Raw genomic sequence first — 17455 nt, 5'->3', positions numbered from 1 at the left:
ATACAATGGTCTGTTGTGGTCCTTTGAAAATTGTAAGTTCACTCTTATTTCTCTAATCAGAGAACACGCTCTGCCGTATTTCTGGATATTTGTGTTATATACCACAGATTGTATGTGTTGAGCAACAAGATTCATTGTCGAATATTTGACTGAAGGAATATTTTCTTAACGAATCTTTAGCCGTTAGTAGAGAAGGAATTAACCTTTTATTATGAATATCATCTGATGGTCGATAATGGAGTCGATGTTGTTTTTACGAAAGACAAACCTCGCAAATATTACATCTCCACACATGATGGCTTCGTGAGATATTTACAGGAGAAACTGCTGGTATTTAGTTCATTGCCTGCATACATGTAAACAATCTTGATTTATGTGAGGAAAAGAAAGAACGCAATGGAAAAATATCTGCCAACGGCACGACCCTGAAACTATGCTACGATCCTTGAGTACGACGGTATGAGCTAAGAGCACGATATCCTGGTCGTTGTATACGAGAGTAGTATCGTGTTCAAAGGCCGTTACGTCCAACTGAGGGGATTCAAGTATGGCAAACACTTCTCCAAAACACATTAGTTTAGTTGTGTGGGCTTTTAGATTTGCCACTATCAAGCTCCATCCACCTACTGAAAAACGATTATACCGTTATTTCTTGACTTAACTTTGACCCTTGACCTACAGTCAACAAAGCCAAAGGATTTTTAAACTTGAGGGCCACCTCATATGCTTAGAGGAGACTTGCATCCAAGAGATTTACGTGATTCCTGAAGATTTCTCCTTCCCAGCGATTTTCTAGGTTAGGTTCGGTTAGGTTAGGTAAAGGTAGAAACCTAACGTAACCTAACCTGACTTAACATGTTCTAAAACAAAAACAATAAGTTGTAGGTTGGGATGTGAATCTTCAGGTGATACCAATGTCTTGATTTTCGACATAGAAAGCGGATGATAATAGTCACAGGATGAGTAAATACTGACATATTTACACCCATTTTCTTTTTAGGTGTTAACAAGAGGAAGCCAGCTGGCGCAGGAACATGGGTAAGGGACGTACTCGAAGTCCGGGTGAGTGCGGAGGAGCTCCCACACTGAGCGGCGACCGCAGAGGAGGTTCTGGGGTGTCGGTGCCCAAGGATGGTGGGTCGTTTCGTCGCAGAAGTTCCCTTCCTGTTGAATGATGGGAAAGACTTCCGGTGAGTGTTTACTCTCTCTCTCTCTCTCTCTCTCTCTCTCTCTCTCTCTCTCTCTCTCTCTCTCTCTCTCTCTCTCTCTCTCAACTAATATTCAAGAAGCACTTTGATAAGTTGGTACTATCCAGCCTAGCAAGCTACTATCCAACCTAGCTATTACCTATCCTGGCTAGGGTAGGTATGATGATAAGAATTTTCACACCAAGGGACAGGAAACTAATATCGATAGTGTTGTGTGCACAAGAAGCAAATTTGATTACACCTGTCTCGCATAACACCCAGTATGCGAAGATAAACAAATGATAGAGATTTCAGAAAGCAGAATTGAGAGATTGGAAAATAGGTATTGAGAAGTTGGATGAACCCAAACTCTACACCTCACAAAAGAAGAGAAAGATACATGATAACTTTTAGCAGCATATTGAGGGAACCAATATGCTGCTGAGTCTAAAAGTGTTTGAACAAGGACGAACAAATAATCAAGTCTGCATTGATACTCAGAGATACACCAATACGCTTCTTACTCACTGAGAGATGTGTGAGGGACATGAGCGAAGCCTTTGTGGTTGAAGCGTTACTCTGCGAATCTGGGTAGAAGTAGCACTTATTGGTACCGTCCGGTGTACAGCTGACGCCCCCGCTGCCGGCAGACAACGTTATTAAACATGATTTTCAAAATGTAATGAATTACGAACATGATAAGAGTGTTCCATTGTACTGTAGCACATGCATGTCTACGTTGAGGTGGCACTTAATCTAATTTGAGAGGGTGTCTTCTGGCTTCACCCACTGCCTATGCCTGGAAAAGCATTTGAGAAGACGACTGGAATACCACTGGGACGATGACTGGAACTGTGGTGGTGGCTGCTGGAATTATGCCCCTAGAGTGGGAACTAGAGTTATGGCTTGTGTCGTGGGTTGGTTGGAATGGTGGTTCTTGAAAATGTTTGCTGGAATGTGTTCTTGTTTGGTTGCTGGATTGATGGCTCTTCAGTGGTTATTGGAATGATGAGTCTTGAGTATTGGTTAGAATGATTCTCTAATGGAGGTTGGAATGATGATTTGATAGAATGATGGCTCTTGAACTGTGGTTACAATGATCATTCTTCAATCGTTGTTCGAATGATTATTCATGATTAGTTCCTGGAATGATGACTAGAAAGAAAGGTGAATAGATGGGTGAATAGATGATGATTGGGGAGGATGGCCCAACCGAGGTGGCTTGAAGAGACTGAAAGTAGTCTCCTGAATGATTCTGAAGTTATATCTACGTGTAGGCGTTTTGAGAGATTATGTAACAGCCTTATGGGCGACACCACAGTGTTATGATGCCTACTTTAACAAAGCATGACTTGGGAGTATCTGAAGAGCCGTTTGGAGAGAAGCAAGGTTAATATGGAACGTTCCTTCATCCTTGTAGCTAATGAGAATCTTTTGAGTTCGAATAACTACATCATAGGTGGATACGAAAGCACGCATTCGCTTACTTTAGCCTACTCCAACTTTAAGCTAACATCCTCTTTAACCTGTTCCATTATTCTCCTTTCTTAGCCTGGATACTTACTTACCTTATCTTATAAATCATTCTCCTGCCTTTGCACATTCTCCTTTCTTGGCTTTGTGTCTTACCTTATTCTTGTAAATCATTCTCCTACCGTAGCCTCGTGTACTTTACCCTACCTCATCATATTCCCCTCCTTAGCCCAACGCTGTACCTGAGCCTACCTCATCATATTTTCCTACCTTATTCTAGTCGTTATAACCCTCCGATTATACAGTCCTCAAATACCCTGCCCATTAGATGAAACCTCACTTCTTGCAGCATGCTTAGAGTGTGGGGCTCCGAGTTCTGAGATATTCAGTCTTGAATTGTAAACGAGTAAAGACATTTTCTCTTGTAATACAGTGTAATGTAGTGATGAAAATGCAGCCAGGTGATACCTATGGGCAGTGTCACCATAAGGATGATATTACCAGGTTAGTTAGTGATTTGCTCAGTCTTATCAAGCTACGAAGATGACACTGATACACACCATTTCTAATGTATTCTGTCTTTCTTTCTGTTTATCTATCACCTTTAACTCCATTTCAAGTTTTTATGAAATATTATGGTATATCTAACCTTTATCAATAACTCACAACTGCATCTTCAACTCATGCCCTTTGTGCTGAAGTGAAATAAGAACTTCGAGTAATATACTCGGTCAGGTTCATCCATCAGTACACTGCTGGTGTCAAGAGACGAAACGGCACTCACCTCGTCTCGAACTTCCCTTCCAAGGGACCGTGGTGGCAGGACGTGGGCGAGGTACTCAGGTTCTCGTCCTGGAAATTCACAGGGTAGACTGGGTCGTTGGGGTATCCGTACTCCTCCCACACTCCCCACCGATAGTGCGCCCACTCGTGCATCAATACGTATCCTGATACCAGCGGAGGGACGTGATGAAAGGTCGTGTGAGGGTGAGTTATGGAGGGTGATTGTGAAGTGTTTGCGTCGAAGGACACATCGCTTACCGGATCATGAGGATGAAGGGGAAAAGTAGGAATGTGAGGTGAAGGTGTATAGCAGGGTAAGTCAACGAACAGTTTGTAAATGGTTTACGTCTTGGGGAAGCTGAAGTACGTTCGTCAAGGAGCATCGAGGAGAAACTCACGTCAAGGGGTAGGAGCAGTGGGTTTGTCAAGGAGGCAACTTGTGAATAGCCGCATCGAACTATGGGTAGTGTAAGGGCGTGAAAGGGCTGTTAGTATAGTCCCGCCAAGGGGTAGGAAAAGAAGATTCATCAAAAGGAACTCCTTTTAAAAGGGTATATATATATATATATATATATATATATATATATATATATATATATATATATATATATATATATATATATATATATATCGAGAAGAACTCGAAAGAACTGTGAATGAGGATCCAGCAGGTTTTCCATAAGCAAGGAAGTTCAATGAGCCACGTAATAAGATAGTAGGACGCATGTGTATAGACAGTGATGTTTATTGTTGAGAAAAAGACATTAGCCATAGTTCAGTGGGTTATAAACCATGAAATATTTACAGGGCATCGTTGATGGCAGTGGGGAAACTGAGACTAGCAGAACTAAAGGAACATCATTATGATCAAGAACTGATGAGTATACACATCGAAAAATTCATACGCACAAGAATGTACATATACATTTGCACATATTTAGACAAACACATATACAGGTATACGCACATGCAAACACAGACATATGTTTATGGAACAAATATGCACAGAGATGCACACATACACACACACATACATGCAGAAGTAGACACTCAAACACATAAAAAGTTTTGTGTGCAAGCAAACAGATAACCAAACACAAGCACACACATATAAGAGACATGATACCTACATGCAGTTCTTCAAATGGCCATGACGACGTTAATATAGAACAGTTCTTAGGCCTAGGCTAGAAGAGCGTCCAGAACAAGAGGGCGCGAACTGGAAGTAAGAAAAAAAGTGTACGGAAGGATGTGAGGAGACTCGTCTACAGCATCAGTGTTCTTGTCTCGTAGAATAAGCTGAACGAAGATGAAGTATCAGTAATACGACCATCTCTAGGAAAGTCGGAGACTCGAGTTAGAGTGTGAGGTTAGAGGCTAATCATAGATTTGCCCACCGTGGAACAAAGAAGAGCAATTGTTAACTTGATCCCAACCTTCACGTTTCTCAACCAAAGCAATGAAATGGGGAGCCAACAGTTCTTCGAAAGATGCACAGATAGAACAAGTAGAGGCCATGATAAAAGATTAAGGAAGAAATGGTTAAAAGACAACGAGATGCCAAGAAGTACGTACTTTTACAACGGCAGTGTTTGGGATGAATGGAATAAGCTGGGTGATGAAAATGTGAATGTGATAGTAGAGAAGGTTGACGAGAAAGGGTCCCACGAGCGTACAACTCCCTTTCGGTACCATGCACACTGACCTTGCGGGCCGTAGTTAGCGTTGGCGTAGACCGGGTCGAGGAAGTTGGTGTGAATGGTGATGTAGTGGCCTGGGACTCCGCACTGGCCCGCCTGTAGGGACATTAGGTCAGCAGAGGTTAACGAAGGTCGGCGGAGGTCAAACACAGATCATCAGGGAGTCAAATGACAGGTCATAAGAGGCCGACATAAGTCAAACACACACAGGTCTACAGAAGTCAGCAATCGATAAGCAAAGATCATGAAGAAATGTCGCTGGTGCGAATCAAGTGACGGGAATGCAGATCTATTTCAGTATATCTTAGTAATCAAATTCGACGGGAAATAACTTTGACTGCATCTTCGGAAGCCCCTCGTAGAACACGCCCTCTGAATTCCCAGAGCTGAAGCTACTCATCTTTCACTCACAGACACAAAGGGACTTTTATGTTGATCCCCAGCACGAATAAACATAGACAAATATAACTTTGAGACAAAAAGAAAAAAGAAGTCGGATCTCGTGGGTTCTCGAAGATGAAAGTCAGAGACCTCTTCCCAATCTATATGTAACCTGAAGCTGACGTGATTATTAAGTCAGTTCGTTCATGTTACCTGCAGGGTATTGGGGATGTAAGTACCGGTGTCGTCTCGGGGTTCGACCAGCCGGATATCAGAGTTTCGCCAAGAGAAGTTTTCGTCCGGCGAGGTCAGAGTGATGCCACTCGTGATGTTCCACCAGTGAGGCAGCCACCACCCGCACCGAAGCCAGCGACAGCCGACCCTCCGTCGACGCCGTCATCGCCGACCCCATCTCGTCCACGAGGTTCTGGAAGGCAGACGTCATTTTCCACTGTACGTGTATTCACGTCTGTGGGGACAGCACTAATGTGCAGAACTGATTCAGAATTCAAGGTCTTTTGTTACGAAGGTAATCAGGACTCCTGAGTCCAGACTTAAGACGTTTGAATAAAGTGAATTAATAAAGGCTTTTTGTAGGGTTTATGGAAGGAGGGGAAAGTGCCATAGATTAAGCTGTCTTGTGACGAAAGTCCACATCGTGGCCGTGCCTTGATTGAAATATAGAGTAAAAGAAGACACAAGGGAAAGTAATTACGAATTTTGAGGAAGTGAGAAACCTGTCTTTTGAAACGTGCCAGGTCATAGTTATGGGAAGGACTTGAGAAGGAGGAGAGTTCCAAAGATTCGAGGTATAGTTACTGACGGCCACACAGTAACCATGCTCCGGAGCAGCTTGCCGAGTATTGCCTGGTCTAGCTAGTCGTGGCGCCACACAGGCCGTCAGCTCTCGGTATATCCCTTCTTAGGGAAGGGATGTACAAACGTATGCTTCCAAGAAGAAGGAAAATTTCTCGGTTCTAAATAGAAACGGAACAGACGAGCAAGCACAGGTGCAAGTTCGGAGTCACCCTCTTTCATTACACGGGGATGGATGCCATCAGGACCGTAAGCCTTGAATAAAATCTCTAACGAAAATCTAAAAGAAAGAGAATCAAAGACTATTAAGCACAAAGCGTAAAAGATAGCTCATGAGGGATTCTGATGCAATATATTTCTTCAGTCGTTCCCACTCGAGAGGGAAAGGAGTGAGGCATGTACCAACCTGGAGGTTCTGCTGCATCGCTCCGCCAACGACGTCCATCTCCATCTGTGGGTCGAGTGCGATCACCATGTCCTCGTAGCGACCATTCACCAACTCCACGCCACTCACGCCCGTGTACGCCCACGCCACCAGCGCTAACGCCACGGCCGCGCAAACGCGACCTTACCGAGAAGAAAGGAAGAGTTTATGATGGCTCTGGGAGAGACAAGGGGAAACAGCCATAGACGAAATGAGATCAAGATATGACGCTTAAAGTTGTTGATGGATCAGCCCCCCCCCCCCCCCTCTCTCTCTCTCTCTCTCTCTCTCTCTCTCTCTCTCTCTCCTTTTTCAATCGACATTGGTGTCCCTCAAGGTTCTGTCTTGTCCCCTGCATATACTCTTTTTTTCTCCATTTTACCAACAATTTCCTTATTTCTACAAATAGCTAAATAAAAACACTCATACGCTGATGACTGAACACTGTATTCCTCTACGTCCAAAACCTTCAGTTCTCTTGTACCTTATATATATGCTAGTTGGCTGTAGTGTTATCTCTATCTCCCCCACATTACTTCCCTGAGCTTTCATTTGTTAACTGACATCTTTAATCGAAGCACATTCTCTCTCTCTCTCTCTCTCTCTCTCTCTCTCTCTCTCTCTCTCTCTCTCTCTCTCTCTCTCTCTCTCTCTCTCTCTCTCTCTCTCTCTCTCTCTCAAAAGAAAACTATTCACTTAACATTACGTCGTAAGTTATGATGCTGTCAGACAAACAGAGAGACAGACAGACAGGCAGACAGACAGACAGACAGGCAGACAGACAGACAGACACTCTGCCTGAAAGAGGTTACATGGCAAGAGAGAATGCATAGGAATACAGAAGAATTCATACAGCAAGAGACTTCTGGGTCCTTTCGAGGCTGTGTGTGATAGTGGAAGATATTGGACACTCACTGATGAGTGTGGTAAAAATCGTACGAGAACTAAGGACGCGGAAATAGTACCAGTCGTGGACTTGAAGCAAAGTATTTGTCAAGTCTCTTCTTAAACGTATCTATAGCACTGCTTTCAACCGCTCTAATTGGTAGATCATTCCATATCTTAATAATTCCGTTGAAGAAATAAGTAGATCAAGATTATCAAAGCCTTTGATGATTTTGAATAATGGTATTAGATCACCTCTTAACCCTCTCTTTTCTAAGTTGAATTGATTAAAGTCGTTTGATCGCCTATTGTAGGACTTGTTTTCAGTCCGGAAACCATCTCGGTAGCTCGACGTTGCACTATGTCCATTCTGTCTTTGTCTTTTTTTTTCCTAGGTAGGGTGACCAAAACCGTACCATTCTATTTCTTTTTTTTTTCTAGGTAGGGTGACCAAAACTGTACACAAGATGTGGACGAACCAGAGAACTGTAAAGAGCAAGGATGATTTCCTCGGACTTAAATTCGAGTAGTCTACATATGAATCCAAGAATATTATTCTCTCTTTTGACCACTTGTACGCACTGCTTACTTGGGTTTAGGTCACCAGAGATTAACTACGCTCTAGTCTTGTTCCTCCTTTGCCTTTTGCAGTTCCACAGAATTCTTACCGTAATTTGCCTTTTCGTATTTACTACCATTATATAAAACTTTTCACTTATCAATATCAAAATCTATTTGCTACCCAAGTCCATAAGTTTGTCTGTGTTAGTTTGATGCTGTAGACGTTCAAGTTCATCTGCAGGATTATTTCGCAGCTACGAAATTGACCTGGCGACTCTACATCATCATCAAAGAGGAGAAAGGAGTACATTCTTGTGAAGAAGCCTCTCGCTCCAATCAGATACGTAAATTTTCCTGATCGCTCCTGCATGGAGTGCAGCAGGAAGCTGAAGGAACCCATAGATGGCCTCTTAAGGTTGTATAATCTTATTGAATAAATGATTCTCTGTGTCTAAGGGTATATGCGGCTCCCATTCCCGTATGGGTAAGCCAAATGAGATGAAGCTTTGTTAAACGTATTGAGAGCTCTTCAGGGATAAGCTTTGTTTTTTCAACTGAAGCATTCGAGTATATGAGAAAGAAATATATTAATTTTGAAATATAAATCAGTCTAATTCATTCAATGAACACGATTCGAGGCTGTCCCAGGGCACGTTTTTTTTCTTCTTAGAGATAAATCTCACACTTCTAGCTGATTCGAAGGGGTTGCCGAACGTCTCCCCGGACCTTTGTGGAAGCTAGTAGACGAGGGGGCCCGTAGGGCCCGAGTCTGCTCGTAGTACTGTGTAACTCAATCAGTCATGAACGAGGCCACCGTCAGCCACGATAAACTAAGCCAGAAGGAACACATCAGGACTTGATCATCAAGTCCTTTAGCTATCGCCTTCAACACCCTCCGGAGATGCAAGACACTTGGACATCCTGCGCCTGGTTTAGAAAAAGAAAAATCTACACTACTCTCCGAAGCTCACTTGTACCGTCCCATTTTTGTTTTCTCTTCTGTCCAACACGCAAACACAAGGGCTGCGAGGAAAGTGCAGAGGGCTAGTAATCATTCTCAGTCTCGCTTTCTAACACCACCTTATCAAGAGGCGCTATAAACACACTGGTTTTCCCCAACTCTCGCCAACCATTACTCTGACTTCATACAACAGTTTGGATTGAGGCTAATGCACCAACCCCGCCACCCTGAAGCCCCCGTTCATCCCTCTTTCCCGAGTTGTTAGTTCACTACCACAACCAGGTCGACCCATTCGCGTTCGAACAAACTACTACAGACGAAGCCCCGTCCCGACCACTGCAGATATCTTGAGTAAGACGTAATTATTGTTTATAGATTGACTGCTTAACATCCTCTCGAGTTGTTGTGATGCCACCAATGTCTTCATGTGTTCTTTGTGTATTTTGGGTCCTGGGCTGCATATATCAGTCAGTAAATCGCTTATTGCTATTATCATTATTGTTATTATTATCATTATCATTATTATCATTATTATTATTATCATTATTATTATTATTATTATTATTATCATTATTATTATTATCATTATTATTATTATTATCATTAGTATCATTATTATTATTATCATTAGTATCATTATTATTATTATCATTATTATTATTACTATTATTATTATCATTATATTATAATTATTATTATTATCATTATTATCATTGTTATTATTATCGTTATCATTATTATTATTATTATCATTATTATTATTATTATTATTATCATTATTATTATTATTAATATTATTATTATTATTATTATTATTATTATCATATTATCATTATTATTATTATTATTATTATCACCATTAGTAGTAGAAGTAGTAGCATATACTCAATTCTGGCATAAAACGGTATCCCTTCTGACTTTTCATCTCGTATAATGATTTGATAATGCCACTCCTCTGCACATTAAACATTCTTCATATCACAAAAAGATCTAATCTCTCTCGGAAACCCCCACGTTACACAAACAGATAAGTCTGCCGCTAAGAAACTGGGAATCCCATTTTCCGATTCTGAATTTTTTTTTTCTTCTGATTATAATAGAAGATTATTTCGTTTAGAATTCACATCTGGGATGGTATTAGCTTTATGTACTTGGAAGAGTCGATTCTAAAGCAATACAATCTACCAGCTCTCCCAGTCTGACCTCATACGTTGCCACACTTTCTCCACGCCACAGTGTTCTGTTCCCTTCCCCTATTCTTCAGATATTGCTTCTGTTTCTGTTCTCGATAACTCACTGCCTGTGTGTTCGTGTCATTAGCTAGACTACGTCATAATACTCGGCAAGCTTCTGCGTCACTGGGTTTACTGTGTGGTCGTCGGCGACATAAAGGAGAGTCGCTTTGATGTCTGTTTCTTTCCTTACACCGCTAAACTTTAGAACTCTTCATCTTTACAACTGTGACCTGTTTCCCCTCTTTAAAAACTGGTATTCTGTCTCATCAAAAACTCTTAGATTATTCTTCTATTTTCCTTTCTGCTTCTTTCGCTCTCTTTTTTATCGGTTATCCAAGTCCTTGGCCTCGAAGAGGAATCGTATTCCCTTACTGGAGCCTTCGACGTCAAGAACAATCTTCTCTCAGTTTATATCATAATCTTTCATTAATCACAGCCAAGGTCGTGATGCTCATAATACCTCCCTCCATGTCGAGAAAACATCACATTCATTATATATTCTTTTTTTTTTATTATACTTTGTCGCTGTCTCCCGCGTTTGCGAGGTAGCGCAAGGAAACAGACGAAAGAAATGGCCCAACCCCCCCCCCCCCCCCCCATACACATGTATATACATACGTCCACACACGCAAATATACATACCTACACAGCTTTCCATGGTTTACCCCAGACGCTTCACATGCCTTGATTCAATCCACTGACAGCACGTCAACCCCGGTATACAACATCGCTCCAATTCACTCTATTCCTTGCCCTCCTTTCACCCTCCTGCATGTTCAGGCCCCGATCACACAAAATCTTTTTCACTCCATCTTTCCACCTCCAATTTGGTCTCCCTCTTCTCCTCGTTCCCTCCACCTCCGACACATATATCCTCTTGGTCAATCTTTCCTCACTCATTCTCTCCATGTGCCCAAACCACTTCAAAACACCCTCTTCTGCTCTCTCAACCACGCTCTTTTTATTTCCACACATCTTTCTTACCCTTACGTTACTCACTCGATCAAACCACCTCACACCACACATTGTCCTCAAACATCTCATTTCCAGCACATCCATCCTCCTGCGCACCACTCTACCCATAGCCCACGCCTCGCAACCATACAACATTGTTGGAACCACTATTCCTTCAAACATACCCATTTTTGCTTTCCGAGATAATGTTCTCGACTTCCACACATTCACATTCATTGTTGAACGATATTGCTCCTTAGTGAAAGAATGAGCAACTCGACAATATAAAAAGAAATTTTTTTTTTTTTTTTATATCTCAATGATAAGATATAGTTAGATGACACTGAAACAGACCGATGAAGGTTTGTAAATGTAAAGATACAATTACGCTCGCGGACATGTTATATATATATATATATGGAGAGACAGATGTAGATATACAATCAAACAATTGCTCACGTAGACCCGATAGATAACACACACACACACAAAAAGAGAAATTAATATACAGATATATAAACGGATGGAATGGCAAACACATTAGATAAACGGGCATATGGAAGTAGACAAAGACAGATGTTCATACAAGGAAAAAGTAAACGAAATTCCCTGGAGGCAGATAACCAACTAAGACAAAAATTAGTTGTGGGTCAGGTAAGACTTTGATAACGTTATCGCCAGTCAAAAGATCCCTCTCTCTCTCTCTCTCTCTCTCTCTCTCTCTCTCTCTCTCTCTCTCTCTCTCTCTCTCTCTCTCTCTCTCTCTCTCTCTCTCTCTCTCCAGCCAGGGCACAAGGTGGTGTCAGGTAATAAGCGGGATGATAAGGGATCTCACACATATATGATCCCCCTGGATTACCTCCGCTCAGACATTATCAAACACATTCCCTCTGAATGACGAACGAACGAATGAAAGACTTCACGCCAGCGTCCTGATCGTGTGTTGTTAACGGGAGGTGGCGGGGGGTGTCTGGGTTAAGGTGAAGTGGTGTTGTTAAAGGGAACTGGGGTTATGGTGAGGGGTTGTTGTTAAGGGGAACTGGGTTATCATGGTGTTCTAAAAAGGGGTCTGGGTTATAGTGAAGGGTATTGTTAAAGGGAATTGAGTTATGGTGAGGGGTGTTGTTAAGGGGACTGGGTTATGGTGAAGGGTGATGTTTGAAGGGACTGAGTTATGGTGAAGGGTGTTGTTAAGGGAATTGGGTTATCAAGGTGTTCTAAGAAGGGGTCTGGGTTATGGTTAAGGATATGTCATGGGAACTGAGTTATTTTGGAGTGTTAAGAAAGGGGTCTGGGTTATGGTGGTGTTACCAAAGGATCAGGGTTGTGATGTTTTATTAACAAGGGTTCTAGGTTATGGTGGTATTGTGTTAACAACGGTTCTGGATTATGGTGTTGTGTTAACAACGGTTCTGGGTTATGGTGTCGTGTTAACAATGGTTCTGGGTTATGGTGTTATGTTAACAACAGTTCTGGGTTATGGTGTTGTGTTAACAACAGTTCTGGGTTATGGTGTTGTGTTAACAACGTTTCTGGGTTATGGTATTGTGTTAACAAGAAATCTGGATTATGGTGGTGTGTTAACAAGAGATCTATGTTGTGGTACTGTGTTAACAACGGTTCTGGGTTATGGTGCTGTGTTATCAACAGTTCCGGGTTATGTTGTGTTGACAAGGGATCTGGGTTATGGTGCTGTGTTAACAACAATTCTGGGTTATGATGCTGTGTTAACAACAGTTCTGGGTTATGTTGTTGTGTTAAAGAGGGATCTGGGTTATGATGGTCTGGAGGTTCAGGTCAAAGCCCAAACCATCCTGTACTATAACAAAGGGTCGTACCGTCGTGCTCAAAGATCGTACCGTCTTGCTCAAGGGTCATACCGTCGTGCTCAAGGGTCGTACCGTCGTGATCAAGGGTCGTACCGTCGTGATCAAGGGTCGTCCCGTCGTGCTCAAAGATCGTACCGTCTTCCTCAAGGGTCATACCGTCGTGCTCAAGGGTCGTACCGTCGTAATCAAGGGTCGTACCGTAGTGATCAAGGGTCGTACCGTCGTGCTCTAGGGTCCTACCGACGTGATCAAGGGTCGTACCGTCGTGTTCAAGGGTCGTACCGTCATGCTCAAGGATCGTAACGTCGTGCTCAAAGGTCTCACCGTCGTGCTCAAAGCAGCTACCATCGTGCTCAAGGGTCGTACCGTCGTGCTCAAGGGTCGTACTGTTGTGCTCAAAGATCGTACCGTCGTGCTCAAGGATCGTACCGTCAAGCTCAGAGGTCGCACCGTCGTGCTCAAGGATCGTAACGTCGTACTCAAAGGTCGCACCGTCGTGCTCAAAGCTCGTACCGTCGTACTCAAAGGTCGCACCGTCGTGCTCAAAGCTCGTACCGTCGTACTCAAAGGTCGCACCGTCGAGCTCAAGGGTCGTACTGCTGTGCTCAAGGATCGTACCGTCGTGCTCAAGGATCGTACCGTCAAGCTCAGAGGTCGTACTGTCGTGCTCAAGGATCGTAACGTCGTACTCAAAGGTCGCACCGTCGAGCTCAAAGCTCGTACCGTCGAACTCAAAGGTCGCACCGTCGAGCTCAAGGGTCTACTGTCGTGCTCAAGGATCGTACCGTCGTGCTCTAAAGGTTATGTCATGAGCGAACTCCCCCTTAATTATGTACGTGGAGAATGAGTCACTGTTATTTGGTCACGTGGAGAGAATGAGTGAGGAAAGGTTGACCAAGAGGATATATGTGTCAGCAGAGGTGGAGGGAACGAGGAGAAGTGGGAGACCAAATTGGAGGTGGAAAGATGGAGTGAAAAAGATTTTGAGCGATCGGGGCCTGAACATACAGGAGGGTGAAAGGCGTGCAAGGAATAGAGTGAATTGGAACGATGTGGTATATCGGGGTCGACGCGCTGTCAGTGGATTGAACCAGGGTATGTGAAGCGTCTGGGGTAAACCATTGAAAGTTTTATGGGGCCCGGATGTGGAAAGGAAGCTGTGGTTTCGGTGCATTACACATGACAGCTAGAGACTGAGTGTGAACGAATGTGGCCTTTGTTGTCTTTTCCTAGCGCTACCTCGCGCGCGCGTGGTGGGAGGGGGGTGCCATTTCATGCGTGGTGGGGTGGCGACAAGAAAGGATGAAGGCAGCAAGTATGAATAAGTACAAGTGTATATATGTATATGTCTGTGTATGTATACGTTGAAATGTATAGGTATGTAAATGTGCATGTTTAGGTGTTTAAGTATATATATACATGTGTATGTGGGTGGGTTGGACCATTCTTTCGTCTATTTCCTTGCGCTACCTCGCTAACGCGGGAGACAGCGACAAAGTATGATACTAAATAAGATAATGTATATATACCTGTGTGTGTATGTGTGTGTGTGTTACCGGAGTCCTCCTGCTCGAGGTTACACCTCGAATGAAAAAATCACCTTCGAGGCTGAGTCATTAAGAATAAAAATCTTGTGAAATCTTGTGAAACCTTCAGCTTTCTGAATCCAGATGATGATATCGACAGTGAACGATTCTTCGAAAGCTACTAGTAGTAGAACAGCCAGGGACCATAATACGACCCATAGGCAAAAACCTTCTTAAAGAAGACGTCAAGAAGTGCTTTTTTTTTTTGTCGTTATCAGACTTGAATGGTATATGGTAAGTGACGACACTGTGAATGCTGACAGTATATGTTAGTTTGACAAGAAAAGTATTATAAACAGTAGAGAAAGGTCAAGAGAAGGAGGACCTAGCGAGTGTGGAAGTCCCCCTCACTCTCCCTCCCAGTACAGTACAAATGGGTACTTAGACATCCTCATTGTAAACAAGACTGTGCACAAAGTCGTATTGTTGTTCATTTTTAGAAAACGAAAATAGGAAAAATTATTGACGCGTTTGGTGTCGTTGGTCGCTAAAATCTTGAAACACTTGAGAGGCGTACCCAATTTCAATCGCTGAAATCATGGAACGTTTGAGAGGAGTTCCCAATTTCAATCACTAAAATCATGAAACGCTTGAGAGGAGTTCCCAATTTCAATCGCTGAAATCATGAAACGCTTGGGTGGAGTTCCCAATTTCAATCACTGAAATCATGGAACGTTTGAGAGGAGTTCCCAATTTCAATCACTAAAATCATGAAACGCTTGAGAGGAGTTCCCAATTTCAATCGCTGAAATCATGAAACGCTTGGGTGGAGTTCCCAATTTCAATCACTAAAATCATGAAACGCTTGGGTGGAGTTCCCAATTCTAATCGCTGAAATCATGAAACACTTGAGAAGAGCTCCCAATTCTAATCGCTAAAATCATGGAACGTTTGAGAGGAGTTCCCAATTTCAATCACTAAAATCATGAAACACTTTAGAGGAGTTCCCAATTTCAATCGCTGAAATCATGAAACGCTTGAGAGGAGATCCCAATTTCAATCGCTGAAATCATGAAACGCTTGAGAAGACCTTCTGATTTCTACTCGTTTTTGTTGAAATGACTCTCGCCTTGCTTGTACCGGGGTGTGTAATTCTCTGAGGGACACAAGTGTTGCGTTTGTGTGTGTGTGTGTGTGTGTGTGTGTGTGTGTGTGTGTGTGTGTGTGTGTGTATGTGTGCGTGTAGGTCTAGTATTATCTACAGTTAAGTACGTAACTTGTCGTTTTTGGCCATTTTCTTTCTAATTCGTGAAATCGACTTTATCTGGATGGATCTACAAGGGTCGACGGCGCTCCATAGGACACAGGTAGAGTGTGTGTGTGTACCTGTGGCATTACCTCTGTTTACCATTGTAAAGTGCATCATCATCTCGCTCCTCCGTAGCAAGTTCGAAGGTGATGTAAAGTGGTTGACGGAAGGCCTCCATGGCTAGTATTGTTCCCCTGGCATCGTCATCAGATCTTACGGAGACGAAGTTAGGAATTTACCGTATTGGATGAGGTTCCTACTTTTGTTTTCTTCGTGAGAATTCTGTCTTTATATCATTGTCTTGCAGTTCCTCATAGATCATTAGATCTCCGGTTATGTCTGTCTGTCTGTCTCACGAAAATGTCCTCTCGTGTGTGTGTATATATGAATATATATACCAAACGTGACAATTTTTGTCTCGAAAAGAAGTCATCAACTAGTCACTTGGTTTATAGACTGCCTAAACTTAATCATATCTGCTTTTTTGGACGAATGGAATTGTGCTCAGGACGGTCTGAGTGTTGGTCTGTTGGCCCTCTGAACTTACCCATATGTAGGTTTTGGCCGAGTGGAATTGTGCTCAAGACGTCTGAGTGATGGCTTCCTCTACGTCTGAGTGTTGGGATTCAAGACGTCTGAGTGTTGGGATGCAAGACGTCTCGGGGCTTGGCTTCAAGACAGACGTCTGCCTCACTCCGTCGTCTTCTTGAGAATGACGCCCGTCTGTCTTTGGAGCCTCACCCCCGAAGGCAGACAAAAGTTGATCCCTACCTCTTGTTATCTCTCCCTGGCTCTAATAAAGGCCAGATCCTATAAACCAAGCGATCAGATATGCTGTCCTCTCTCTCTCTCTCTCTCTCTCTCTCTCTCTCTCTCTCTCTCTCTCTCTCTCTCTCTCTCTCTCTCTCTCTCTAGAATATGAAAAGTCTGTTCTATATTTCCATAACCATGTACTTGAAGACTTTCGATATTTGCGAGTAGAACGTTTGTATCCTGAACTATTCTCCTTGTATGAGACTTTGGCGACAGATTAAGGAATATGTCTACTCCTTCTCACACTCAGAATCTTCAAGTTTATTTCTTGGTTATGATCACACAGAAGCTGTCTCTCGCTTTGTCCCATTCTCATTACGTTTCCTCGAGTTGAATTTCATCAAACACTTTTCACGCCAACTTTGGTGTCTGTTTAGGTCCCCTTGTAAACTGATGCAACCATCCTCAATTTTGACTTCCCTTGTGACCTTTGGACCATCTGCAAATACATGCAAGTAGGATTCCATACCTTCAGGTAAATGATTTATATAGATCAAGAAGAATAATGGTCCCCAGAACCGTACCCTGTGGCACTCCGCTGGTCACCTCAAGCCATTTGGAAAAGGCTTCTCTGGAAACCATCCTTTGTTTTCCCACTAAGATAATCTATCCATCGAA

At 42.8% G+C, this 17455-nt stretch overlaps 1 protein-coding gene across 1 annotated transcript in view; it reads right to left on the bottom strand.

Moving 5' to 3' along the window:
- The window catches only part of LOC139764873 (calcium-activated chloride channel regulator 1-like), a 39589-nt gene extending 22845 nt beyond the window's left edge, over positions 1-16744 (bottom strand). The window contains 8 exon segments of the mRNA XM_071691914.1: positions 1052-1164; positions 1716-1827; positions 3445-3607; positions 5149-5239; positions 5738-5872; positions 5874-5951; positions 6747-6907; positions 16572-16744. Coding sequence (XP_071548015.1) covers positions 1052-1164; positions 1716-1827; positions 3445-3607; positions 5149-5239; positions 5738-5872; positions 5874-5951; positions 6747-6907; positions 16572-16575 — 857 coding nt within the window. The 5' untranslated portion in view covers positions 16576-16744.
- Positions 16745-17455: the final 711 nt, after the last annotated feature.

Source organism: Panulirus ornatus, chromosome 4 (assembly GCF_036320965.1).
Source record: "Panulirus ornatus isolate Po-2019 chromosome 4, ASM3632096v1, whole genome shotgun sequence".
NCBI lineage: Eukaryota > Metazoa > Arthropoda > Malacostraca > Decapoda > Palinuridae > Panulirus > Panulirus ornatus.
The sequence above is the reverse complement of the archived record's forward strand: the minus strand, read 5'-3'. Positions and strand labels throughout refer to the sequence as shown.